We start from the raw sequence: 26,289 nt of genomic DNA, 5'->3' as shown, positions 1-26,289 counted from the left end.
GAGAGAAAATAAACGGAAAGGGGGTCGTTCTGCTGAACAAGACCGCCCCCTTTAGACCTTCATCTCCTTGAGACCGTGCTTCCAGAAGACGCAGTAGGGGGTGACACCATCCTCGCGGTAGTTGAGGAGGACGATCCTGGAGAACCATCAGCCTCTATTCCAAGTCATCAGAGATGGTGAGAAGGGATACTCACATGCCCTCGGGGTTCATGCTCTCGCCGGTGTAAAACTCCCAGTCCTTGAAGTTGGCAATGATCTTCTTGGCATAGGCGGCGGCCTTGGTCTCGAAGTCCTTGACCTCCTCCTCGGACTTGCCGGCCTCCTGGAGCTTGGTGCGGACAGCCTTCATGTAGCCTAGGGAATGTCAGCATCTGCTTTTTTTCCGTCTTCAAATGAAGACGAGATGGCTGGAAAGAGGACGTACTCTTCAGGTAGGTCAGGTAGGACTTCTTGTCGAAAGAAGTAGACTGAAGGCGGAAGGTGTAGACGACATTGTTGACCTTGATCTCCTGGTCCTCGACGCCCTCGTCCTCGCCGCCCTCGGTCGAGGGGTTGGCGCCAATATCGACGTCGATCTTGCCCTCAGTGATCATCTGGCAATCGACCTCATAGACGACACCGTCGACCTCTTTGAGGTCGAACGAGTCCGAGATCATCTCATCGTCGGTGATGATGTCCTATGCGCAGCACAGGCGGTGTCAGCGAACAGTCCTTATCACCAAGTAACATCACAGCAGCCGTGGTGTCGACAACCGCCTTCGCAAACTTTTTAATTCGGCAATCGTACCTTGTAGATGATCATTTTGACGGCTGGCTGAGGGTGTGTAGTAGAGGGTAGAGATGGACGGAGATCAAACGCGGCGGGAGGGTTCTTGTCAGAAGCGTAAAGGTGGGTTTTGGGAGCCCAGGAAAAAATTGAGGGGGGCAAAGCCAGCGACCGGGAGGAGGGGAAGGGTAGGCGGGGCAGCTCCTCAGGGCAAAAGTTGCCAAGACCCCAAGCCAGATTTGGCATGTCACATCATGGACTGCTTAGGGTTCGGGTTATGTATGAGCTAGATCAGGGTCACAGTTTTCCCACGGCTTCGCTGACACTTGTTTGAACCGTAGCTCGCATTGATCTGTCAAATAAGTCAAGGCAAAAGATTGAGTGACTGTGACGCTTTCAATTGTTTTTGGTATCGTCTCTTGTGGAGGAATGGTGTGAGCCCAGGCTCCTCTGGAGCCAAGGGAAACAACCCACTTGTCAGGAGTCTGTCAGCTGCTAGTGATCTCAGATATCTGAAACAGTGGTTTTGGGATTCGCTTCTGCAGGGTTTCCTTATGCGTCCTAATTCTAAGAGGCGTTCTGATCATGAGAGCACTAGAGGGCCTATCGTTGCCATCAAGTCAAGGATCCCAGAGCGAGAGCTTAGCCTGAGGGAGCTTTCAAGGTTGAATCGAACACTGAGACTCGAGATACCAACCAAGTATCAAGTAATGATAACTTCTTTCACAAATCCTTCCTCTACCCAAAATGTTGCTTTCACAGCTCGGACAAAACGGAGGTCAGCAACTCGAAATATCGACCCGGACACCGGCCCCAATGACCATCTCACCTCGGGGTCCCGCGGGCACCGACGTCATCACATCGGCCGATGTTTCCCGTCTGCCGTCCTCCGTCTTCCGATTCCCGCATCGGATCCGAAGGCCATTTCGGAACAAGGCTTGAGCTGGAAGAGATCGAGACATGGTGATGATGTCAAGGGCACACCAATCACATTCCTACCGGCCTGTGCCATTCCTGGTGTCGGGTCCGCCAGTTCCTTTCGAGTGGGGTGTCCATGAGTGGTCACTGTCATCAAAAGAGGTTGCTAAACAGACTATGTAATCTTGATATTTGACATGGGCTGCTCCTAAACTGGCCAGTCCTTTACGCGGAAGGTCGGAGTGCGGGATGCCAACTCAGTGTGGAGTAGTGTCTGTTTACGTGTAATTCTGCATGAAGCTGCAGATGAGAACGGGTCTTGTCCCTGCCAAGCCGACACAAAGTTCAACGACGAAGCGAGTGCCTATCAACAACCTGGCTGTCAGACATTCGTAGACGTGTCGTCAGTAGTGCGCATAGCCATAGCCAGTCCAGCACATCAGGATTCCGCTTTCTCAAGAGGGGCGGACGGGACGTGTTATGAGTGGTGCCATGAGTGGCCAGACACAAGAAAAGGAGACCACTGGAGGGCGCAGCAGATGGGTGGAAATTGAAATCTGGGGATCCAAAAGCCCCAACAGAGAGGGTCCCAGCTGCATGGGCCACGACCGCTGCAGCCAAGGACTAGCCTGCCCAGCAAGAATCTTTGCCTTTCAGGGACTACCTGCTGGCTCCACCCTCGACCGACAGGCATTTGTCCATCCTTTTTTTACACCACGACTCCTCGCCTCGCACCGCACACCACGCGTCACTGTTTTTTATTTTCACCGTCTGACCGCCTTGTTCGCTGTGGTTTATTGTGGTTGACTTTGCAGCAGCTGGGAGTTGATGCTGCTCCTTCTTCATAAGTTCTTCTGAACTGTATCGTCGACAATCGAATTCTCGATTCTCGACTTCAACTTTCGTTTGACTCGAACGTCGACCTGAGCTCTGCTGCTTGGCCGCATCTCGGCCCGCCCCCCCCCCCTTCCGCCACACAACCATGGCGAACGTCACTTTCGTGTCGGATCTGCCGCCGCTGCCGGCCTACGAGGTCCGGCCATTGCCCGACTTGTTCCCTTGGATCTCCGACTTTTGGCTGTCTCTGCTGCTGCCACACGTCGCCTACTGGGTCGTCTCCATGTTCTTCCACATCATCGACATCTACGACCTCTTCCCCCAGTACCGTTTGCACACCCCCGAGGAGATCACCCAACGCAATCTGGCCGGCCGCTGGGAAGTTGCCCGGGATGTCCTCATCGAGCAGTGCATCCAGATCGCCTCCAGCGCTGTGCTGTCCCTGACCGAGTCCCGCCAAATGACCGGCATGGAGGACTACGAGGTCGCTGTCTGGGCGCGCCGCATTCGTCTTGCTCAGCGCGCTCTGCCCTCGCTCCTCGGCTTACTGGGCCTCAACGCTGTCGCTATCTCTAAGAGCCTGGCTGCTTCGTACCCCGTGCTCGCTGGTGTCCTGGCTGGCGGTCACTACCCCTTCCTGACCACTGAGCTCGATGCTGGTACCGTTGTTCCCAGCTTTGCTGCCTGGGAGCTGGCCGTCGCCAAGTTCATCTACTGGATCCTGATCCCCGGCTTCCAGCTGTGGTTCGCCGCCTGTGTTCTCGATGCCTGGCAGTACTTCTGGCACCGCGCCATGCACCTCAACAAGTGGATGTACAGTATGTTGTCTCCCTATCCCTTCTCTGCAAATCGGCTCATTGCTAACCTATTTCTTCAGCCCGCTGGCACGCTCGTCACCACCGCCTGTACGTTCCCTACGCCTACGGAGCGCTGTACAACCATCCCGTTGAGGGCTTCGTTCTCGACACTCTGGGCGCGGGCATCGCCTACAAGGCGGCCCTCCTGACCCCTCGCCTGGGCATGATCTTCTTTGCGGGCAGCATGCTTAAGACGGTCGATGATCACTGCGGGTACGCGCTGCCCTTCGACCCGCTGCAGCGCATCACCAGCAACAACGCCGCCTACCACGACATCCACCACCAGTCCTGGGGCATCAAGACCAACTTCTCTCAGCCGTTCTTCACCATCTGGGACCGCTGGCTCGGCACGCGCTATGAGGGCGACGTCAAGCTGCGCTATGCGCGCGAGCGCGAGAAGGCTGCTGCTAAGGCTGCCGCTAAGGCTGCTGCTGCTGCGAACGGGAAGAAGGTCGTTGTTGAGTCGGAGTCGGAGAGCGAGTCGAGCATGGGCGAGACTGCCGCGACAGCGAAGAAAACGGCGAATGGGAAGGTTAAGGCGAAGTAAATGGCTCTCTTTCGTTATGGCTTCTGTCTGTGTGTTTTGTTCCTCCCTCTGTTCATAATACATAATGTCCTGGTTGTGCTTGGGTTGGCATGGTTGGACTTGGATGGATGGATGAATGAATGAATGAATGGTCAGATGGTCTAATGGAACAGGATGAGCAATGATAATGAGCGACCGCTTATCTCTGTCTCATGAGGATGATCAATCTGGGGGTTGGCAAACTGGAGGAGGGTTTACATAACTAAACTAACGTAATGCCTTAATTATCTAGTTAACTCGGGAAATGGACTGACTATAATGGCAATGGTTGGCTCGTGTCGTAGTGGTATATGTGATTTCTAGTTAACAAGATCATGAATGAGACAGCTATTAGCTATGACTAAGGTCTTAAGTCCATGGCCCCTAATGGTAGTCGAAGATGGGGCTGCTTTCTCATGGACTCATTTCACTTTGAGGATAGGAAAGAGACACAAAAGAGCATAGACCAAAAAGTTGGAAGAGTGGAATTTATATCAGGAGTATATGATAGCTATGCATAAATAGCAAGAAAGGGACAAAACACAAGTTCCTCGCAGTGAGAGCTAGTCATAAGACAAAAACAAACAACGCCCCCCAATGTCATCATCCCCCTTCTCCTGTCCGTCCCCAGCTTACAGCCACTTGATAGTCTATTCACATGCAGCTTCAGCAATTCCTTCAGTTATGTGAGTGGTTCCTCAAAGTGAATGCCACCAACATTATCCTCGTTGTCGTCATTGAGCTAAATCAGCTCTAGGTCTGGGCCGGTCGAGTAATGCAGAGGGAAGAAGGGGAAGAGAGATACTGTTGAGATCCCAAATTAGACGAGTGTTCTTTTCAGATGTTGGAATTGCCAACGAGATCGATAAACATTGGTGATCAGAGATAAACACATCTACGACTATCAAATGTCATATGCAAAGATCTGTGAAAAAAAAAAAGGCTCACCTGCTAAACCACCGCCCGCAGTGGTGAGGTGGCCAGCTATGGAAATCCCCGGGGGGTTTTACTTCATCGATCGGGGCACGGCGGCGGCGTCCGTCGTTCGGCGGTGGGGGAGGGAAGGCGCATTCACGGGTCACGCGGGGAAGGGAGAAGGCACACCCAGCCCCTCGCTCATTTTACGAGCAGGAAGTCGCCGCCCGGGGGAGACGAAGGCGGGCCTCGTTCGCTCGATCCCCCGGAGACACCCTCGGGGAAGGGCGGAGTCTTTACCACTCAGCCATGGCCGAGTGGCAGGGGCTGATTATTAGGCGGGAAAGGTGCTGAGGGTTGTATATATACCTGGGGAAGGGCACCTTGGAGGAACAGGCAGGGAAGGTGTGAGCCAGAAGAGGGAAGGAACAGGTAAGTACCTAGGGAGGGGCCGGCTTAGGGGAGGTATGCTGGTGATCTTGCTCTCATCAGGTCTCCTCACCACCCTCACCACTTAACGTGAAAAAATAAAGTAACACTGGAGGGGAAGCTTAATGAATTACAATATCTTCAGCCGTGCTCTGTCTAGTTTGTCTTGCTTGGGTTTCATTGGAATATCTCGATTTTATCCCAAACATCGCCACTCGCAGGTTAGCATCACCTGCAAGAGTTCTCTGAGCTCACTCGCTCAAGAACATTGCTCCGGCTATGTAATACGTGTATAAGATGAGCTCATTGGCTTCTGAACCTGTGATTTCGATATTTCAACGGACCTTGGCTAGAATTGTTGATTCCTAGGGTCAATGTCAAAGATAAACTCAGGTAAGTCATTTTCTCTTAGAGTAAAATAAAGTATAGAGACACTTCATGGTATCTAAAACATGTCCATGATTTTGAGCTGAAGCCTGCTCATTGGCCATGTACAATCCAACAAGAGCGGTCTTAGTCTCTATTGCCTTCATCCTAATAGTCAATTCAAGTCCCAAGGAGTCCTGTGCTTTTGAGTCTCAACAACTCTTAACCTTTCTGACAACTCAAGGCTTCCTTGTATCCTCAGACTCCTCCGTAAACCACTCATCCTCCAAAATCTCCTCCACACTAGGCCTATCTCTGGGATCCAACTTCAACACACGCCTAATAAACGCATTATCAGCAGCGGGGATCTGCCTTGTTGTCCAGCGCTCGAAAGGCTTCATCGGCGGACCCTGATCATTCAAGAACTTAAGGATCACATTGACATCCTCACTCGCGATAATTTCCTTCATCTTTGGTGGGAAGGGTCCAAAAGAGTCGTACATGCGCTTGACAACTGTGTAATCGTAGGCTTCGTGGTCGGGCATAATGCCTTCGTTGCGTGGATCGAATTGGTGGTAGTTGCTGCCGTGGATTAGGCTAAGGATCTGGGGGTTGGAAGTTAAACATGGCAAAATTTGACTGGGAAGTAATGATGTCTTACGGCATTACCAAATGACCAGACGTCAGTCGGTGTTCCCCAGTGAAGCTGAAACAAAGCTTCGGGGCTACGAGAGGTCGAACCGCCAATCAAATGGCCTTCCCTGGCGAAGTGGGAGTCTTTGTGGACCACACCGCCGCAATCACCCAGCTGGATTTCAGAGAAGCGCTTTCCGTCCTCGCCGTAATTAACAAATATGTTGTCGAGTTTTACATCTACACTTCAGATAAGCCGGGTGTCGGAGCAAGAAAAAAAAACTGTTCCGATAACAGTACCTGTGTGAACCATCCCATCCTTATGCAACACTCTCAAAGCCTCCAACACCCCCCGAGCGACCTGTTTAATCTCAGGCCGGGTCAGGCGCTTGTTGTTGGACTCAGTCAAGAGCTCGCTGTCCAGATGACGGAGGACGATGGATGGGGGATCTGCAGGATCCTCTGGAAGGATCTCATCCAGCAAGGGACGTAGATGTCGTGTCTTGGACTGGTAGTGATTAAGGATTTTGGCCTCATTCTGCAAGCGCCAGTGGCCGTGGACGCTTTTGACGATGCACTTCTCGTCGAAGGAATCTCTAAGGAAGTCTATAAGCTGAGTTTTTAAGGGTTCATGATCAGGGATGGATGTACATGGCAAGATAGACAGCGCTTTGGTCAGCAGTCGCCGCCCTATGTAGTTCTTTGAGGATAGTGTATGTTGAGCGACGTCCGGTGAGGACGCGACCTATTTGGAAAAGAGAGTTTGAAGCCATATTGTTCAGTAGGTTCAGTTGATCAGTTGATCAAACTCAATTAGACAACAGGATGAAGTTGTAGGTTGTCTTCGGTTGGAGTTGTTGATAAGTTTGTTTATTGTCAAAGTACGCGAGTTTACATAACCATATGAAACTTCGCAACAGGACTCTTTGGACTGACCTTGTCCGAAATTCCCAGACCAGGATTTTGGTTCAGACAGCACAGATCAACCTTCGTTGGAACAGCAGATGATGTGAAGGATCAAGGTTCTTGACGGAGTCCAAGCGTATCGTGAAACGAAAAGTCTCAAAATTCGTTATCTATTTCACTCTTATCGGCTAGTGCTCACATATATAAATGAGGGTTAGGGTTTCGCCTGAGATTAGTGTTACAATCCGCAACAAAGTGATTTGTTTATCAACTGTTCTCGAAGCCAGCCTGCGAATGGTGATCGTCGTCCCCAGCCGACGTACTCAAAAAGGCAATGAGCACTTGACCAATCATATCATCAGAGGAAGCTCGAAACGGTCGCGGTGGGACCGCGTGTCTCATTCAGGGCTTGGCGGCTCGGCCTCGTGGCAGGCAGCGGAGCATCCGAGTTCTGGAACCCACTTTTGGGGGGCCCTGCCCCTGGAAAATGGAGCACTCAGCCCACTGAAGGGCACGAATCGAAAGATTGGGCGCGGCAGGGCGACACCGGGCGACTCGATGGATTCGAGGGCACTGAAAGATTGCGTGTGTTTCTCATCTGATCGTGCAGCCCGCGTAGCAGCGAATCACGGGCGCTACGGTGATAGCTTGTGATGGTGCCTCGGATGGAGGGAACGAAAACTTCGAGAAGCCCGTGGGCTGCAGCTGGCACGCAGCGGCATGCACGTCTTCAATAGTTGACCATCTTGTGGAGGGCATTCTAAGGCAAATCGAGGGCAATGGCCGAGGCAGCGCTGAGAGGCTCAGCTGATCTTTGAGGCCTTTGAAACCTTCATGCCACGGATGCCACGCAGAGTGAGCGCTGAGAAATCCGAGACATTAACAGGAATTTTGAATTGTGAGGCTCCATGGCTGCTCCACGCATGGCGCGCTTCTGTTGGGAAGCATGGCTGACGTGGCCGCAGCGATTGTGCAGACGGACCTTCCCGGCTGGAAATGACGAAGATGGTGATAGGAAAGGATTCACGGACAAGATGAAGAAAGGGAAAACTCGGTAAGCTAGAGCTAGAGTCGATGATGATCGGATAGGTTAAGCCGGGTCGACAAGGAATGTCAGCGCTCAGCTTGCCGGAAAGGCTGGGGCAGACCGTGCAGGGCAATTCCCCTCGGCCGTTTTCCGATCGAGATTCGCGATCGTTGCTGGCTGTCAATCGACGCCGTCGTTGCCGTTATCATTTCCCGCAGAGCAAGGGCATGGACAAGGGCCAGATCACTCAGCTCGTCTGGGCTGGGGAAGGCACCCGTGGCTGTCAACAATGTCATCATCAGTTCAATTCTTAAATCTGCGGAAGGATGATTCCATTTTCCGTTTTGATCGCGGAGATGTTGTGACTTGGAAACACTGGTTCGTGGATTTGTGTAGCGTTGTGCAGCGGCAGAAACGCAGGAACAGCGGCAACCGCCCGGCAAAATCGAACAATATCAAAACATCATCAATCTGAGACTACTACCCCGGAGAAGTCAGACAGGGCCAACACAACTTCAGACGCGGCCTGGGGGTGGGGGAAGTCGGGGACAGCCGCTGCAGTTGGCCGCTTGATCGACTGCTGCGCAGCGTTGCTAACTATCGATGTCACCATCCTTGGCTATCTCCCCTCCCCTCCTCTCTCTTCCCGGGGACCCCCTGGGCTGTTTGTCGAGAAGCCTGGCCAACCACTGGACGGGACTGGACGCAGAAGGGCGGCGTGCATGAATTCAGCTCTCCCTTCAGCCTCCACCCTCCCCCGGGCGCGTCATCTCATTTGATGCCGCGTTTCGAGCCCTGGCCGCCATGCCCATCCATGACCATCCGGTCAGGAACATCTACGAACACAGCTGCCGCCCAGCCCATGATGCTCTCGATAGTGTAGTTTCCCCAGATCGCCGCTGATCTGGTCGTTGCCCGCCATTCCGCTGTCTGCCATCCGTTGCCGGCAGGCCAATGACAGACATAAGCTGGACGGCCCCAGTGCTGATAGAAATAGTTGTTGATAATCTCTTGCACTTCTGACGTGTTGGCCTGTCGACCTGTCATCCAGTATTTTGCTCACCGTGCTGCTGCAATCTCTTCTCGGCTCATCACTATCTCCCACGGCTGTTGGAGTTGAATGGCTCGCGGCCTGCATGTGGCGTTGCAGTTACACAGCGTGCCATCGCCAACAGTGCCGTCGTCATTATCTGGCCACCTCTTGTTGCGCTCTCCATCAGCATCTGCACACTGCAACCGCCGTGTGTGCTACTAGGCAAATTCTAGTATATACATCCCGACTCTGTCCTTACCGAATCCTCTGGACTCGTGGAGTGCCTCTGGCGACTCTGCGCGCTTCCTCGTGCTCGTGGCTTTTCTTTGCGCACGTGTGGCTAAGCGCCGTCCAACCCCCCCCCCCCCTCCTCGCATCCGCTGCCCAGTGACCGCCCTGTCACCAACACGGCGCTTCCGGCCAGCTCTGCGCCCTGCCATTGGCTGCAACGCTTATTTGCTCATCGCCTGCCTCGTTTGACTCCATACACTTTCTAGACTAAGGCAACCGCCGCGCCTGCGGAGCCCCATCGACGCCGTCTCGGACGCTAGCTTGTCTCTCTTATAAGACCATAAGGCCACACGCTGCATCCTTGGCCGGTCGTATCGTCTTTTGGAGAAGCCCATCTGCATCCTCCCATCATCCCATCTGCCCATCGTCCCATCATCCCACTCCGACGCCGGCATGGATCCGACGACAACGCTCTTTACCTTTATGTTGTGAGTTATTTCCTCTCGCTACCTTCAAACTTTATTTCTATCTGCCGCTGCAATCCTTCCTTCGGGCTTCAGAACCTGGCTGTTCTGTCATTCTATCTCTCTCTCTTCCCCGGTCTTGGTCTTTCGTTCCTGTGATTAGCGTTACATCACACACTCCCCATACCTGCCGGTATTCCGAACTTCCTCGGATACTGTACACGCTCGTTGTCACACTCGACATCAACACACATCTACATATATATCCAATCCCCTATTCCTAATCACTACACTCCTTCGTATGTGGTTTCGCATCTTGGACACTCGAGACACTCGTTGGTCTCAGTCGCTAACAATGCCTAGACAAACATCGCCCTCTGTCAGGGCAGTAAACCTTCTCGGATCTTGGGACAACTTCACAAAACCCTACCCCATGGAACGAGATTCTCGTAGAGACCGCGGCCAATGGCGCGGATGCTACTCCTTCAAGGACATCGTTTGCGACGGTGACTCGGCCAGCAGCTTCCGCTCAAAGCGCAATGGCGGCCTCAAGATGGGCCACACTTACTACTACTACGTAAGTCATCCTCGCTCAACATGCTCGCTCAATCACATGCTTACCTCATCCAGTACGAGCTCGATGGTTCCCGCGAGGTCCACGACCCTGCCCAGCCCTTCACTACCAACTGCCCCTACCTCCCTGGCCAGCCGGTGAACACCATCCACATTCCCGTCGAACAGTCCCTCCGCCAGCGCAGTGCCTCTCTGTCTTCCCTCCACGACGAGGACTACCGCACCATGGACCCCGCCAGCAAGTACGTCTCGCCTCAACCGACCGAGCAGATGCTCCAGACCCGGACAACGCGTCTCGATACCGCTCCCTGCCGCTCCGAATCCCCGATCCCCTTCCCGACCAAGCATCACGTGCTGCATAAGCACCGCCCTACCGCCCGCTCAGTCTCGCCCGCCGGCTCTAGCTCCGGCTCCTCGTGGCGCTCGCTCCCGCGCAAGCTGTTCAGCCGGAAGGCCAGCTCGTCATCGCTGCAGTCGCAGCGCTCTGACACTCCTATCCCTAGCTCTCTGCCGGCGGCTGCCATGATCAGCCGGCCGACTACTGCCATGGGTGTGACGACCGAGACGGCCGATGAGGTCGACGATCGCAGCAGTGTGAGGTCGCTGCGGTCGTTGTCGCGGTCGTCGTCCGTCGAGCGGAATGCGAGCCGCTGTGAGAGGAGTGCCATTGGTAGCAGGTCACGGGATATCTCCCCCGAGTCGCTCAGGAGGTTTTTGTACGAGGATGAGCCTGCCGAGGGTGTTAGGGTTGAGAAGGATAGCAGCGAGCAGAAGCGCTCGCTTGCTAGGGTCCAGGATGATCGACGTGAGCGGTCGTACTTCGACAGTGACAGCAGCGATGACAATGAGGAAAACGACGATGACGACGATGACATCTACTTCGACGACGAAGACGACATCAACTTCGCCACCTCCGCCGTCTCCGAGTCCTTCCCTACGAGCCTATCTCCTCCCCCTGCGCAGCGCGCTCTCTCGCCTCCCCCTGCCACGACCAACACTATTAATAACCGCCTCAAGGTCTCCCCTCCAGCCCTCCGCCTCACAGCCCATCGTCCCGCCCCCCTCAACATCATGACACCCTCCCTCCCCCGCCCTCCAGATCTCCGTTCCAAGTTCTACGTCTCTCCAGCAGCCTCCCCCAGCTCGCCCTCCGAACCTCCCTCGCCCCCGCCTCTCGGCGGCTGTGAGAGCAGTAGCGAGGAGTCCGACGGTGAGGAGGAGGTGACTGTTGAGAAGCACGAACACCACCGCGAGATCGTGAGGGAAGCCAGCAAGCACGGTGCTGCCGCGGTGCCCAGCCTGCCTGCCATTTCGGAAGAAGGGACGGACCAGGATTTGATGGGGGAGTTGATGAGTGAGCTGGGGTGGATGTCGGGGTTGATTCATCACAGGAGCCCTGGGGGCGCGAGATTTTAAGTTTATTTGTTGAATTTTCTTTCCGGTTTTGGTTCGAACAAAAAGCAAAACGGAGGGAACAAAAAAAAGTTTGTGATCAAAAAAGAGAAATTAAAATCAAAATTCGGGATTATAGAATGGGATAAGTTTGGTTTTTTTTTTGTTTGGTTGATCATTAGAGAGATATCCTGGACTGGGACTGGGACTGAACTGGGAAAGCGGCATAGATATATATCCTTCTTGTTTCGGATTGGGTTTGTCAAATTATATATCATTTGGTAATATGATGGGAGGGGCAAGATCACAGATCGGTCCATTAGGCATTGAATTGTCTGGGTGCTCCGGGGATATAATTGGGCATGGATGGGTCGGAGGGGATGGCATGGGGGGACGGTAAGCGGTGGAGGAAAAAGGGGGACGGAGGGAAAGGAGAGGGTTTCCTGTATGTACGATATGTAGATTGAAGAACGTGCTCCCAAGAGAGAGCAGGAGAGTAGATGATAGAGAAAAAGAAATAAATGGGAAACTCCTTTTCTTTCAAGACATGTCCGGTCATCTGCTGTAATCTGATGGTTGTCTACTCTCATACTTTGTTAGAGGAAAACCAATTTGAGAGACAGCCAAACTTCTGGTAAAACATTAATCCAGGTATGACATCTGGGAATCGTCTCAAGTGTCTTGGAACATCTTGATTGTCTTAATGACCGAATCTACCTCCAGGTATTGTACAATTGTACACAAAATTTCTATCGGATATACTACACCTCCAAACAACATATAGGACGTATATACAATCATCCCAACACATGCCCATCTACCGCCGCAACCTCCGCTGCCCCCCAAAAAACAGGCTCTGAGTCTTCTCATCTAGTAGCCCATACTGGTAAGCAAGATGCCAGAACCGATGCCTCCAGTACCTCTTCCCAGGCGGCATCTGTGCTGCGAAAACCGAAGCCCTCGGTTTTTGGCTCTCGCCCTCTCCTCCTTCGCCCTCTCCGCCACCCTCCTCATCCGCCTCAGACCTGCCAATCGTCACCGCCGCATCAACCACCCTCTTAGCCGCCGCCATCTCGTTTCTCTCAACCAACGCCCTCAACAGCTCAAACAGCGCACTAAACGTGATCGTCGCCCCAGGCACAAACACCCGATCAAAGATAGCCATCGCCCGCTGCACCTCATCCATGCCATCGCTGTACCCCAGCTCCGCCAGCCTCGTGGCAGCCTGGCAATACCCCTTGACCACACGCTCCCAAAATACGCGGTCGATGTTCGGGTTCTCGGATAGCTTGCGGTTCTCGATTAACGCCGTGACCGCCCGCGAGTCGGGCGGGTCGCGCGAGAAGTAATGCTCGGCCATCATGGTGTAGATGTGCGAAGTTAACTCCAGACCGCGTCGCCAGATGTGTGCCAAGACAGTCTTGACTGCCTTGCCGGTGCGGTCGCCGGACTGGTTGAGTAGGATGTAAATAATTTTGGCGTAAGCCTCCATGTTGATGGGGACGCCGGAGGAACGCATCTCGTGGAGGATGCGGTTGACCAAGTTGACCTGCTGCTCGGGCGTCAGGGCGGTGATGTCGGAGAGGGCGCCCTCGAGGAGGACGGTGAAGGTGGCGACATCGGCCTTGATGTTGATGGCGCGCATCATGTCAAAGATCTCGCCGATGGCTTCCATGTCCCCACGGCGGACGAGGGGGCCCAGGAGAGTGTTGAAGGTGTAGATGTCTGGGTCGATGCCCTGCTTAGCGGCCCAGGCGAGGACCTTACGTACATCGTCTTCGCGGTTGCACCGGATAAGGCCAGCGATGGCGGCGTTGACGGGTCCGACGGTCGGCTGAACCGCCACGTTGGCGAACTGGGGGTCATCGCGCATCGACCAGACCTTGGCCATCTCTTGGAGTGCGCGGAGGGCGTTGTCGGGCTCGCCGCAGGCAAAGAGACCAGCGATACGGGCCGTCCATATGGGCGCGTCAAGCTTCATGCCGGACTGGATCACCTTGCCCCACACGGCCCGGATGCCGTTGGCGTTGCGGCACATTGCACAACCTTGAAGCATGGAATTCCACGTCTTGATGGTTGGCTTAATGCCGATTCGCTCCATACCATTCCATACCTGGATGGCAAGTTGAGGGCGCCTCAGCGCCTGATAGGCCATGACGAAGTAGTTGAACAGCTCATCGCACTTGATCAGTTGTTCGATGCGTGCGGCGTCTGGGGTAGGCTCCGGACCCCAGAAGTCGGACCACGTCTTGTTCAGCACCCCGATGTTCCTGATCTTGATCGCTTGTCCGATCCTTTGATGAATATCTATTTTGAGCTGTTCCCAGTTCTGCCGAGGAAACGATACAGGGCTCAACACGAAGGAAGATGCGCCTTCATTAGCTGGCCCATCGGTTTGCATAAAACGAAGCATCTCTGGGAAGTTCTCGAAGACAGGCCCGAAGTCCGCGATGCGAGGAGAGCGGGAACGGAAGATCAAGGTCTTCATCATCTGGAGGAAGGGCCGCGCTACCGGTCTCATAGTTCGGGTCTGGTTGACCGGATCAGTCAACAATTTGTAAGTCGCGTACGCGGCGAATGTAGGCCTCAAGAGACTTGGACCCTGGTATCTGGGGAACATAACACCCATAGCCTCCATGAGAGTTGGCTTTGAGTCCAGGTGTTTGGGGTACTTTGCATCCAGAACCTCTTGGAAAGCTGGCTTTGTTGGCTTAGACTTGGGAGGACTTCCCGATTCCTGCTCAGCTTCCGGGGATTGTTCAGCAGACTCCCGCTCCTCCTCCGACACCATTCGCTGGCTGAATGTTTTCGGTCCAGCAGACGCCAGCTCCTCCTCAGAAACCATTTGCTGGCTGAACGCTTTCCATGCGCCAACAAGGTCGCGCAACAAGGCGTTTCTGCGGGCCATTGCGCTGTCGAAGCTTTCAATCGAGTAGTAGTCCTCAGGAGATGTGCTCTGGTGGAGGATGCGCTGGATCAGCTGGATCATTAGGGTGCCCCATATGGTCGGCCTGAGCGCATCCAGCTCGACCATAATCTCTGTAATGCGTGTGACGGATGGGAGCTTGTTGGAGTCGAAGTCGCGAGGCTTTTCGGCGGCCAGCTGGTTCAGTAAGACATTGGTGAGCTGATTCTTGGCTATTTGGGGCAGGACAGCACCCGACTTCTTGATCTGAGGGTACACTGTCTTCTCGAAGAAGGCATATGCCTCAGCAATTGTCGCTTCCTCCTTTTCAAGCATATTTTGGATTATAGCAATGTCCTTGACGAGTTGAATGCTGGCTGCTCCTCCTGAAGCGACCGGCGGCGTGTCAGAGGTCGGAGCTGAGTTGACTTGGCTGTTGATCGGGCCCTTGGCCTGGCTCTCAACGATGCTCTGAAACATTGCCAGGGAAGACGACTTCCGCGAGGAGGGGCGCTGGAGAGGCGAAGGGTATGATGATGGTGATCCCTCGCTCGCGGGCTGTTGAACAGAGGGCATTCCATTGGGACTTGGTTCATGTGGTTCTCCCCCGACAGGAGCTGCGCTGCTGCCGCCTACCCCAGGGAAACTGCTACTCCATCTTATGTGCCCTTGACGGGCGTGAGCCCGGGAGGCCAGCAGCAAGCGAAACTGGCAGCGCAAGCAGACGTCCCGCACAATAGCGGCTCTGGTGGTGGTGCCAAAGGATGGCATGGTGATATGCTGAAAATGGACAACCGGATGCTATTTCCAGCACATTCCGTTGAGAGAAAGCACTCTCTAATCCAAAATGCCACAACTAGCCTTCAGGGCTGCCTCATCCTCGGGATCTGCGGTTGGTGTTGGAGGGGCTCAAGAGCGCTGATGCTTGAGCTCAAAATTTCGAAGTCCCATCCTCGAAAATGCACGTTCCCCAGATGCCAAGAGATCGGCCATGGTGTTGACATGGGCATGGGGGTACATGGGGAGTGGTTGAGTGCTGTAAATTACAGTACAACTTTGTAAATTACGATCAAAAACCCAAGCCTCGGCCAACCCCAATAATCTCCAACTTCATCACATCTTCGATCCTGTGTTACGTCATATGGCCCTGGCGGCGGAAGCATTCAGGAACCGAGTTCAGACGGGCCCCTCGTCCACAGAAAGCCCGACGGCTGGACAGCAACATTTGTGTTCCTTCCTTGTGGAGCGCGTTTTGTGCTTTGGGGGCTGGCGCGTTGGCGTGTTTTTGGCGTTTTGGAAGCCCGTGTTTCTAGTATGGGCAAGAATGCATCGGAGGGGACCACGTCAATTGAAGACCCTCGTTGCTGCAATTCTAGCCATTCCTCTTCTCCTATTCATCTGCTGTCTCTCCTTGTGCCACCCTGCAGTGTCAACACGAACCTGGCTTCCGACTTCATTCCCATATCCGCTGCCGTCCCTACAGCTAATCACCAACACCTATAACCTGCATCTTTTTACTACAGGTTACCTAGGTGTATCCCTTTTTTCCAGCTCAGCCAGCCTAGAACCCTGCCCCTCTTTGGCTTTCTAGGACTTCCCTTACTTTGAGGTTGTTCCTGAAGGTCGGTCAGTTGTCCGCCCTGAGCTGCTCCTCAACGTCGCGTTTCCCTTCCATACCGATCCGGGATTCGCTCCTTTGAATTAGCTCTCTCTCCACTCCAGTCAAGAACCAGGACACCCGACAGCATGACATCGCTCGTCCCCCGCAAGCCGTACACGGATGAGGAGCTCCGGAAGCTGTACCCGACCGGTCTCGAGCTCCGCCAGGTGCAAGTCTTGATGCGCCATGGCGAGCGGACTCCTGTGTCGGCCCGTTTTCAGAATGCTGGACTTAACCCATTCTGGCCTTACTGTTCAGTCGCTCGTCATATGAAGTCAGCTGTGTTGACCAAAGGTTTCGATGGCAGCCAGCCTGCCGATCTCCTCGAATGGAAGCGTCGTCTCGAGACATTCGGAGATAACGACGCCCCTGTCGTTGCCACGGGCCCCGAAGGCGAAATCGACGGTGTCTGCGACATGGGCTCCCTTACCGACAAAGGCCGCCAGAGCACCTACAGTCTGGGTCAGCGTCTGCGCAACCTGTATGTTGACCGACTGGGCTTTCTTCCCTCGACACTGTCCTCAACCGACTCTTTCTATCTTCGGTCCACTCCTGTTCCTCGCGCCCTAGAGTCTCTCGAGCAGGCCTTTTCGGCCCTCTACCCGCCGTCGACCCGCGAAATCGGCCCCGATGGCAAGCTCGCCAACCCAACAATCTTCATTCGTGGCCCTCAAGATGAGATTCTCTATCCCAATGAGGGTAGCTGCCGCCGTTTCGCCGCTCTTGCCCGTGCCTTCGCCCAGCGCGCCGCCGAACGATGGAACAACACTCCCGAGATGGAGTACCTCAACAAGATCTATGGCAAGTGGATGCCTGCTGGCACCAAGGTTGCTGTTGACTCTCGCCCAAGGCTTTCAGGCATCATGGACACAGTGAACTCGACTCTGGCGCATGGTCCGGCAACGCGCCTACCAGATGAGTTCTATGACGAGAGGGCGCGTAAGATAATGGAAAAGATCGCCGTCGATGAGTGGTTCTCGGGCTTCAAGGAGTCGAAGGAGTACCGCGCTGTTGGTATGGGCGCACTGGCTGCGGATATCGTCCAGCGCATGATCGAGAATGTTGAGGCCGAGCACGACGGCAAGCAGGCGATCCGCTTCGGTCTTAGTGGTTGCCATGACACTTCGCTTGCCGGCATCCTGGCGAGTCTGGGAGCCTTCAACACGACCGAGTGGCCGCCCTTTACCAGCCACGTCGCGATCGAGCTGTTTCGCAAAAAGAGTAACGAGTTGTCTCCGTCCCAGCTCTCTGTGCAACAGCAGAGCCGCTGGTCTAAGCTTTTCCAGTTGGCCAGCGCAACAGGATCTGGGGGTAACACAATTGGCCGTAAGCCGATCTCGGACCTAACACAGGCCGAGAAGGACAAGCTCAACGGGTACTATGTGCGGATCCGGTATAATGACGAGCCGGTCACCGTCCCCGCCTGCCGTCTCCCGGGGAATCACCTCGAAGGAGATGAGTCTTTTTGTACCTTGGTAAGTATCTAACCCTTAGTGTTATCATCAGTCATTCCCAACAGGTGCTCTCAGCGGGTAGCCTTGATCCACGGTCACAGCGGGCATTCCCAGCGGCCCTCCCCGGCGTGCACTTGCATTCAACGTGGCCAATGGGCTGTTAAATTGGCCACTGGCAATGCTTTACTGGTTCCGTCGGGCACCTCCATTCAGCAGTTTCACTGGGGTTCTCATCCGCTGGCAGCTGTATCAGAAGCTCTCAGTGGGCATTCACATCGGGCGTTTCTATCAGCGCTCTCAGCGGATGCTTCATTGCCTTTCGCCTAGGACCCTCAGCGGCTGTTCCCAATGGGCATGCTCATCAGGCTCTCTCTGTGAGCATACCCAACGGCCGTGCTCAATTGGTGTGTTCACCAGGCAGTCCCGTCGGGTAGTTCCATCGGGCTACCATCAAGAGCGCTCACTAGGTACTTCTGTTGGCTGTGGTCAATATGGGCTTTCTTCGGTGGCATTCTCGTTGGCTATGTCCATCTGGGTACTTCGTCACGCAGTCTTATTTGACCTGCCATGGGCGTGTTTTGCTGGTAACTCTCGCTGTGGATGCTCATTAGGCTGATGTGTTGTGTCGGTTAATCTATAAAAGAGCAAATGCTAACTGATCTCTTTGTTGCAGGCCACCTTCAAGGCTGTGGTGGACAAGTTCACCCCGGTCAACTGGAAGCAACAGTGCCGGATGGCTAAGGATGAGAAAGCTGTCCTGCCGGCCCAGCCGGAGTGGGCTGGGGAGCTGTGAGGAGGACCGTTGGGGGAACCAATTGTGAACAACCTGTTTTGTTTTTTTTGTATGTTTTAAATGAAACCGATAAAATTTATGATTAAGATGGGCCATGCTTGGTTGTTGTTGTGTGGGCTTTTGTGCTGGGTGCTGGGTGCTGGCCAGAGAGAGAAAAAGGAGGAAGGGACAGATGGGTTGACTAAGGCACATAGCGCCTTCTAATTTTTAATGTTGGCTCCTAACGAGCACTAGCGAAAAGTTTGTTTTCTTGATGAGGATAACCGAAGAAAAAATTTTATCACTGTTGTTCAGCTTAACAAGTCTTAACAGAGATCACGGTAAGCTCAGATGAGTAAACAGAGAAATTAGGTATCCGACAGCAAAGTTCAGGCTAGATTAGGGTTGGATTATTGCGCGGGGAAGATTCTTCTTAAGTGATCCAAGTCAGTTTATTGAATGTCATTTGTGCCAATGTGCAAAAAACATTTGGGATCATTAATCAGTCCTTTGAGGGCTGAGCAGCCTTTTTAGCCCACAGCGTTGGGACCTAGTTTTTGATATATAACAGGTAGCCCAAGTATTGTAAACGTGATGGTACCTGATTAAACAACTCTAAAACAATTCGACAGTCTTGAGACTTAGTTCTTAAGTCTACTTAAATGTCAGTTTTGTCATCCAAGACCATTGTCCTAACTCCATCTTCCAGGCAATTTGTGTTCTGGTCTTCACTTTTGAACCCCTCCGCTTTATTGGTTGCTTCCTGAGTCTCTTCCTTTCCCTTCCTCTTTTCAGCTTTGGTTCTCTTCTTCCTGACCCTTCGTACAGCCAGTTCTACTGTTGCCATTTCAGCGCTGACACTGGCTAACTTAGGGATGAGCTTCTCGACCGCCTGGATAGCATGGGCTTGAGCCTGGCGGAGTGGGAGAGGCGTGAGGATACCAAACCAGCGGATGGGGTCGTTTGATCTTGGCTTTGAAGGCGATCGTTTTGAGGAAGAGTTGTTGCTGTTATGGATGTCGGTATTTCTTGGCTCTTGGACGGGAGATGAGCTTTTGTCTTCTTCTTTCTCAACATCTTGCATCTTAATTACTTTTTCTTTCTCCGTTTCTGGATCGCCTTTTATAGCTTTACTCTCTTCTCTGGCTTCCACGTTTTTGCTCCCCTTGTCAAGGTCTTCACTTTCGAACTTCTCACCCTCCGCTCTTACCCCAAGTTTGAATATCACTTTCTCCCCACCACCAGCTCCCTTGCACTCTTCAGGAGGTTCTCCCTCAATCTGAACGACCCTCAGTGCCTTCATCCTCTCGTCATAATAATCTGATCCATATCTGGCCTTTCCTGGCAGTGTGGATGCAAAATTGGCGCGAGCAAGACACTGGTACATATCCCGTTGAGCGATATTTAGTGATTCTCGAAGTGTGGTGTATGTGTCCAGGAGCTGCAGGTATCGAGCAAGCAGGGCGTCTATCTCTTCAGAATAAGAGTAGATTTCACGTTCCAGTTCAGTCATGAATTGTTGTGGCTGCCGAGTTTGTGTATGTTCTGAGTGATCAGGGAAAGACTGGTGTCGGCTCTCAGCTGCAGGTGAAGGCTCAGAGTCTTCGGCTTGGAGCTGTAGTGCTGTCATTGTTCGGTTGACAAAGTAAAATGTCTTTGAGCCTGTCTGTTTTGAGTTTTTTTGCCAAAGGTAAACAGCTTGGATTGCGTAAAATGACTGGTTAGTTGAGAAGCAGTTCTCTGCGTTGCTGTGAGGGAGAGGTTGTGAGCGGCTCAGAGAACCTCAGGATCCCAATTGTTCTGGATGTAGGGGCGAGCGCATATGTTGATCAATTACAAGGGTTAGGGATATTTGGACAGGTAGGGCCAGGGTTAAGCTTTTAACAGGGACCGAAAGGTCTGATCTTATCCTACAAAAACTCTTTTGGGCTTTCCCCCAACCACCTCCGACACTCATTTGCAAGCAGTTTGAAGCGTCAAATGGCCTTCTAACCTTCAAACAGGTAACAGGAGATATTGTCGCTTATAGCATGATGCGCCACGAATTCCACGTGGCCAAACACGCATTGTTGTCAGCGTCGACTCCATTATTTGGCTCAACTTGCGAAGATGCATAGCCAAGCCCTCTTCAGTCGAAACCCAGCAAACAACTCACTTGGGATATCTGCCAGTCATCCGATCTCTCCCTAGCCGACGATCAGTCATTTCCCTGCGGCCATTACAAGGAGACGGCTGGTAGAAAGCGTGGTTATACAGTTTGCAGAGACCAGAACTTTTTGCTTTTTTTTTCCGTCGGCCCAAAGTCACAAAAACTGCGTCGATTCAGCAAGACGTGAAGATGGCGTGCCCCACCATAGTTCCCTGCGATCAGATACTTGCTCAGTCCATCCAACGGTTCTGCGAGATTTGCTTGTTTGGCTGCGTCTGACCGACCAGGTGCATTCCCGGATCGATTTCCCATTTATGACGGCTGAATCGAAACAAACCTGGATGTGATAGCTGATGAGGATGAGCAGCGAAGCTCTTCCTCCGATTTGTCATAAGCCCGCGAGCATGAGAGCTAGTGGGCCCGTTGTCATGCACGCTGCTGCTGTTCGTCCTTCGTCCTGGGCTCCGGTCAAGGAAGTCTCATCCACCGTCCCAAGATATCAGGTGCTTCAGTCTGCAACGACAGCCACAATTACTGCTGTAGGCATATGCCTCACTATCGCCATTCGAGACCTTCCCGGAGAAGGGTTTCCGATGCGCTCCTGAGGCTTGTCCTATAGGATCTCTGTGGGTCAACTGAAAGAGGTTTGCACAGTACGTACAGAACAGTGTCTGTTACATCGACACTATCAACCTCAAGAGTGTGCTACACTATGTCGGTATGTCCTATATAATGCATAAGCAAAAGAAGTACCAAACGGCGCTTTGCCTTGGCTGGGACCGATCGCGGGCAGCAAGGCGATAGGCCGTCCCGTGTCGCACAGCATCTGCCGTTTCTTTGGCATTTGCGTTTTCCAGAAGCCACTTAACTGCTGCTGCCCTGCGGCTACCACCGAACGACATCTGCCAATCCACCTATCAAGTTATGGCATCAAGCATACCCGTGTCAAACAGCCTGTTCGAGGGGCGGGCGCAGAAGTACAGGCATACGGGCTCAAACATCCGTGGATTCAAACAGAGCTTCCCCGGGCTAGGAAGAGCATGTCTTGTGTGTTTCGTGCTTCATGGAGATGATGACGCTGATCCGGCGCCCAGAGAGATGTCATGAAGATGTTCCCCTCCACCAAATTTACCTGTAACTGGGTGCTGCACGTTGCCTGCCGTCTGAAGTTGGCTGAGCATCCGTGGTGCTATTCTCGGACTGCTAGAGCAGTGTTCCCGCCTTCATGTGCTTGGCTGAGCTGGCTGGCTGCGACAGCACTGGAGAGCTTACGGAACAGAAAGGAAGAAGCCAACAACACAAGCTGGAGAGCTAACTCTTTGTTTGGTTACAACTCCCGTTCCGTTGTTACATGAGATGTTTGGAGGATGGAATCCCTCCTCCCTCTATTCTGAGCCCAATCCGCTCGTCGGGCCGGTCAGGAACGGGGCGCCGTTGACCGCTTGCCTGCGTTGAGATGCACTGAACACCCGGCCACGGCGTCTTTCGCACTGGTCTTCCGCGCTGAACTTTCACACACGTTGGCGGGTGATGTGGCATCGGCACCGGCACCGACTGGCATTGGGCTGGCAGTGGCTGTCATGGAGTGGCATGGACTGCTGTGGACTCCACCGGCAGCTGGCTTGCATGACTTCCAAAAACATGGACCTCACAGGCCACACATACTTGGGCAGCCGTTCAGCGCGCACTGGCCACACGCCGGGCTGCCCACCAGCGCCCACTTCGCCCGCCCAGGACCTGCTCGGCCCTACCAGCCTGCCAGGTTTCCCCAAGCCTCCCCCCGTAATTTTACGAGCCTTCTACGTGCAGATTGCACATTTTGCGACAAAAAACACCCAGCTTTCCCTTTGATCCGCAACTCATCGCCTCCCATCTTTCCCCTCACTCTTTTTCTCTTCAATTGTTGTGTGTCTGCTGCTGCCAGTGCTGCTCGTGCTGCTGCTCACCTGGTTGACCGAACCATCTCGTGCTCGCACATCTTATCGAACCCCGGCTCGTTCTTGGTGCAGAAAACGGGAAAACGCGCCCACCCCCAAGCAAAATCCCCCCGACCAAAGAGGCTTGCCTCGAAACATCGATCGCTTCATTCGTCATCCATCGGCTGCCGCTTTCTTCCCACCGCCGAACTCTCTCTATCTCCAATATCTGTCTGTCGCCGCCCAGATCCATACCATCATTTCCAGACTCCACCTTCGCATCCAGCGCGCAACACTTGAATTGCTCGTCGTCAGTCTGATCTCCAGCGCTCCGTCCTGCTTGCAAATAAGGGGGAGCTAGCGGTCGCATTGACGCCTGCGTTTTCCCACGCCGGTCGCCTAATCCCCTTTGTAACACTCATCATCCATAGGCTCCTTCGCTTGGAATCTCATCTTCGAGAATGGCGCTCGGAACGATCAAGTGCGTCTACCAGCTCCTCTATTCTCCTCCCCCCTTTCCTTCTCCTGCTGCCCTCTTTGCGCCCGCTTCGCATCGCTTCTGAACTGGCCGTCGACCGACTTGACGTATCCTGGACGCGGTGCATGCATGCTCGAGCATCGCGTCGCTTGCTCCTCAGTTACTGTCGTGATGCCGGACGCACTACAGAGGTTCTTGGAGCCATGCTGCTATTGAAGCGTCTGCTCTGTTGGCTTGGCGCAGAGCGATAGCGACAAACCCCTCCTCCTCCCTTCCGTTTCGAATGATCAGGGTGATACCGTCGGTCATACTAACTGTGCCATCTTAACAGGTGTGTGGTAGTTGGTGACGGTGCGGTCGGTAAAACATGTCTTCTCATCAGTTACACGACGAACAAGTTCCCCTCGGAATACGTTCCGACGGTCTTCGATAACTATGCTGTTACTGTTATGTACGTCGACTCCTTCTCTAATGACATCGACACCGCTCCTTACGCGTCTCGCCTTCATCTCCGAGAGCCTCTATGTTGCTAAACAACATTTCGTTTCAGGATCGGTGATGAGCCTTATACGTTGGGCCTGTTCGATACTGCTGGTCAAGAAGACTACGACCGCCTGCGGCCATTGTCGTACCCCCAAACCGACGTGTTCCTCGTTTGCTTCAGCGTCACATCCCCTGCTTCCTTTGAGAACGTGCGGGAGAAGTGGTTCCCAGAGGTCCGCCACCACTGCCCTGGTGTGCCCTGCTTGATTGTCGGCACCCAGGTCGACCTCCGGGATGACCCTCAGGTCCTTAATAGGCTGGCCAAGCAAAAGATGCAGCCGATCACCAAAGAGCAAGGAGAGGAGATGGCCAGGAGGTTGGGTGCCGTCAAATACGTGGAGTGCAGCGCTCTGACACAGTACAAGCTCAAGGATGTGTTTGACGAGGTAGGTTTCTTGGATCGTGTTGGCCAGCTGAGTCAGCGCTGTTGCGATTGGCGTCCACTGCTAACCGTCTCAACCGTTTAGGCAATTGTGGCTGCCCTTGAGCCCCCAGCACTAAGCAAAGGGAAAAAGCACAGATGCACCCTTCTTTAATTACGGCTCCCCGACGGCGGATGTGGTTAGTTGTCTGGTCAAGCCCACTACCAGGAATGGAAAAGGGTTTTGTCAGGAACAAGAAAAAAACGCGACCATCTGGACAGCTATCTATTTTCTTGGGCCCTCTTTTGAGTTCCACGGAGCCCTCTATATGAGACTACAGGAACGGAGAAGTAATCGTCCAGCCTGAGCTCATATTAATGCTCGGCTGAGATGCAGTGCGGTGCCTACCATGATACCGCGGGGAGAGGAACGGAGAGAGCTTTTAAGTACTCTTTGACTATATTCTTTCTCTCGCTCTCACTCGATCTCTTCGATCCACCCGCTTTCACATTGCAGCTATTCAGGATACCATGCAACGAGGTCCGTTCAGGGGGGTTGTTGACCCTTTTCAGCGGGTCAGCGTGGCAGGAGAACATTTGGCTGGGCTCTGAGTAGACTCGATGAGCAACAAGCCTTGTTCACTAACCGCTCTTTCCCTCGGCTCGTGTCTTCCCAACTGCTTGATTGGATATCATGGGTTGCTTGGAGACCTGTTAGTGCACATTTATCATCTTTGTTTCCTCCGTTTCTTATTGGATTCCCTTGATCTCTGTTGTCCATCGGGCGGGCAAAGTTTCTCATCAACCGAGGCGGGAACGCTCAATTTTTCCATAGGACAGTTTCGGCGATTGGAGTGCAGTTGAATCAAAGGTTGTGTAGTTTGTACGTTTTTGCTGACCTTGGTTTTCCTCTTCCAAGTTCACGCATTTTCCTTGGGATAGAATTGGACAATCAGTTGTTTCCCGTAATACTGGATACCTGCCTACCAGCGATGGCTGTCGACTGATATTATCTATCTCCTTACACGGTACAGTCCCTCGCACGGAGAAGTGACTGCATGGGGACAGCAGAGGTGAATGAATTAGGCAAGGCTCAACGAGCCATCAAACTGGTGCGACTGACTGCATGATTACAGTGCGGGGCGTGGCTACCACTGATACCTGGAGCTTGTCCATGATGGTGGTGTGTGTGCGCGGGCAGCAGGAGTATGGCGTGCAAAAAGTTTCTCATTGGGACGGTATTGTCATCTGGGAACTGCGTCAACCAACCCCTCCTTTCGGGACTTGTCTGCTTGATGTTGGCTGATCCGATAGCTCCAAGGGCGACACAAACCGTTTCCAAGACAAATGTCACTCCTACCATCAAATTGGAATATATATCTGAGTTGTGGTCGGAAACAGGCATTAACCCGAACCTACTTACTTGCTCTCCATTAGCCGGTACAAGCAGCACGGAGCACGACGCTCCATGACCAGAACCCTCGCCCTACTCCTCTGTTGATTGCCGGCTGAGCGCTGGAGGTGCTGCGTACTCACAAACAGCTGTGAGAGCTACGATTGTGGAGGCATCCAAGAGCAGCCGAGTTGAGATGGTCTGCAAAATGGGATGAACCCATGGAGTCACGGAGGCAAGGGCTAAAGGGAGAGAGGAAGGCAAACAACCGACTTTCAGTCGATGCACGACCTGAAACGCAGTCTAGTGAGTGGTGATAAGATAGCGGCCCCAAATGTTAGGTGTCGTGTCTCTTTGCCTTGGCTTTAGCTCTAGAACGATCAAGTCATAGTTGCGATGCGACCTCTGTTATCCGGACCTGACGAAAAAGATGTCTTTGCGTCTTCACCGCCGGGGTCAAGGTGCACCGGGCGTATCACGCAGCATTGGAGCCCCCGTTGATCATCCAGGGGTACAAACCCCTTATCGTTGAGATAGGGACCCTTAAAACGGTCGGGAAGGTAAGGTGCAGTGGAGTGAGTCACGATCATTGCAGCAGTGGCTCGAACACCCAAACCAATTTGCCCCGCCAACTTTTCTTCTTGGTATGACCCCACCATATCTTTTCTCGTCCCTCCGTCTTTCTGTCCCTCTTTCCCTCTTTCCCACAACTGTCACCTAAGCATTTTACCACACATCCAATCATT

The 26,289-nt window shown here is 53.3% G+C and overlaps 7 protein-coding genes across 7 annotated transcripts; 4 read left to right on the top strand and 3 right to left on the bottom strand.

The window, feature by feature from the left end:
- Positions 1–51: 51 nt before the first annotated feature.
- On the bottom strand, positions 52–802 carry CTHT_0070020 (uncharacterized protein; the record flags this gene model as incomplete). Its single annotated transcript, XM_006697217.1, has 4 exons — positions 52–136; positions 195–354; positions 425–677; positions 788–802. The coding sequence occupies 4 exons, from the start codon at positions 800–802 to the stop codon at positions 52–54; spliced, it is 513 nt and encodes a 170-aa protein (XP_006697280.1).
- Positions 803–2,666: 1,864 nt separating this feature from the next.
- On the top strand, positions 2,667–3,925 carry CTHT_0070010 (uncharacterized protein; the record flags this gene model as incomplete). Its single annotated transcript, XM_006697216.1, has 2 exons — positions 2,667–3,339; positions 3,399–3,925. 2 exons carry the CDS (start codon positions 2,667–2,669, stop codon positions 3,923–3,925), a joined length of 1,200 nt encoding a protein of 399 aa, XP_006697279.1.
- Positions 3,926–5,892: 1,967 nt separating this feature from the next.
- CTHT_0070000 (uncharacterized protein) lies at positions 5,893–7,059 on the bottom strand (the record flags this gene model as incomplete). The annotated part of the gene is made up of 4 exons (XM_006697215.1): positions 5,893–6,258; positions 6,315–6,526; positions 6,587–6,882; positions 6,938–7,059. The coding sequence occupies 4 exons, from the start codon at positions 7,057–7,059 to the stop codon at positions 5,893–5,895; spliced, it is 996 nt and encodes a 331-aa protein (XP_006697278.1).
- Positions 7,060–10,302: 3,243 nt separating this feature from the next.
- On the top strand, positions 10,303–11,936 carry CTHT_0069990 (uncharacterized protein; the record flags this gene model as incomplete). The annotated part of the gene is made up of 2 exons (XM_006697214.1): positions 10,303–10,524; positions 10,578–11,936. 2 exons carry the CDS (start codon positions 10,303–10,305, stop codon positions 11,934–11,936), a joined length of 1,581 nt encoding a protein of 526 aa, XP_006697277.1.
- Positions 11,937–12,729: 793 nt separating this feature from the next.
- Positions 12,730–15,588, bottom strand: CTHT_0069980 (glutathione S-transferase-like protein; the record flags this gene model as incomplete). The annotated part of the gene is made up of 1 exon (XM_006697213.1): positions 12,730–15,588. One exon carries the CDS (start codon positions 15,586–15,588, stop codon positions 12,730–12,732), a length of 2,859 nt encoding a protein of 952 aa, XP_006697276.1.
- A 975-nt stretch (positions 15,589–16,563) lies between these two features.
- CTHT_0069970 (acid phosphatase-like protein) lies at positions 16,564–18,724 on the top strand (the record flags this gene model as incomplete). Its single annotated transcript, XM_006697212.1, has 2 exons — positions 16,564–17,952; positions 18,605–18,724. The coding sequence occupies 2 exons, from the start codon at positions 16,564–16,566 to the stop codon at positions 18,722–18,724; spliced, it is 1,509 nt and encodes a 502-aa protein (XP_006697275.1).
- A 3,769-nt stretch (positions 18,725–22,493) lies between these two features.
- Positions 22,494–24,325, top strand: CTHT_0069960 (cell division control protein 42-like protein; the record flags this gene model as incomplete). Its single annotated transcript, XM_006697211.1, has 5 exons — positions 22,494–22,634; positions 23,084–23,367; positions 23,578–23,697; positions 23,797–24,175; positions 24,257–24,325. 5 exons carry the CDS (start codon positions 22,494–22,496, stop codon positions 24,323–24,325), a joined length of 993 nt encoding a protein of 330 aa, XP_006697274.1.
- Between the last annotated feature and the right edge of the window lie 1,964 nt (positions 24,326–26,289).

This window comes from Thermochaetoides thermophila (assembly GCF_000221225.1).
Source record: "Thermochaetoides thermophila DSM 1495 unplaced genomic scaffold scf7180000011822, whole genome shotgun sequence".
NCBI lineage: Eukaryota > Fungi > Ascomycota > Sordariomycetes > Sordariales > Chaetomiaceae > Thermochaetoides > Thermochaetoides thermophila.
The sequence above is the reverse complement of the archived record's forward strand: the minus strand, read 5'-3'. Positions and strand labels throughout refer to the sequence as shown.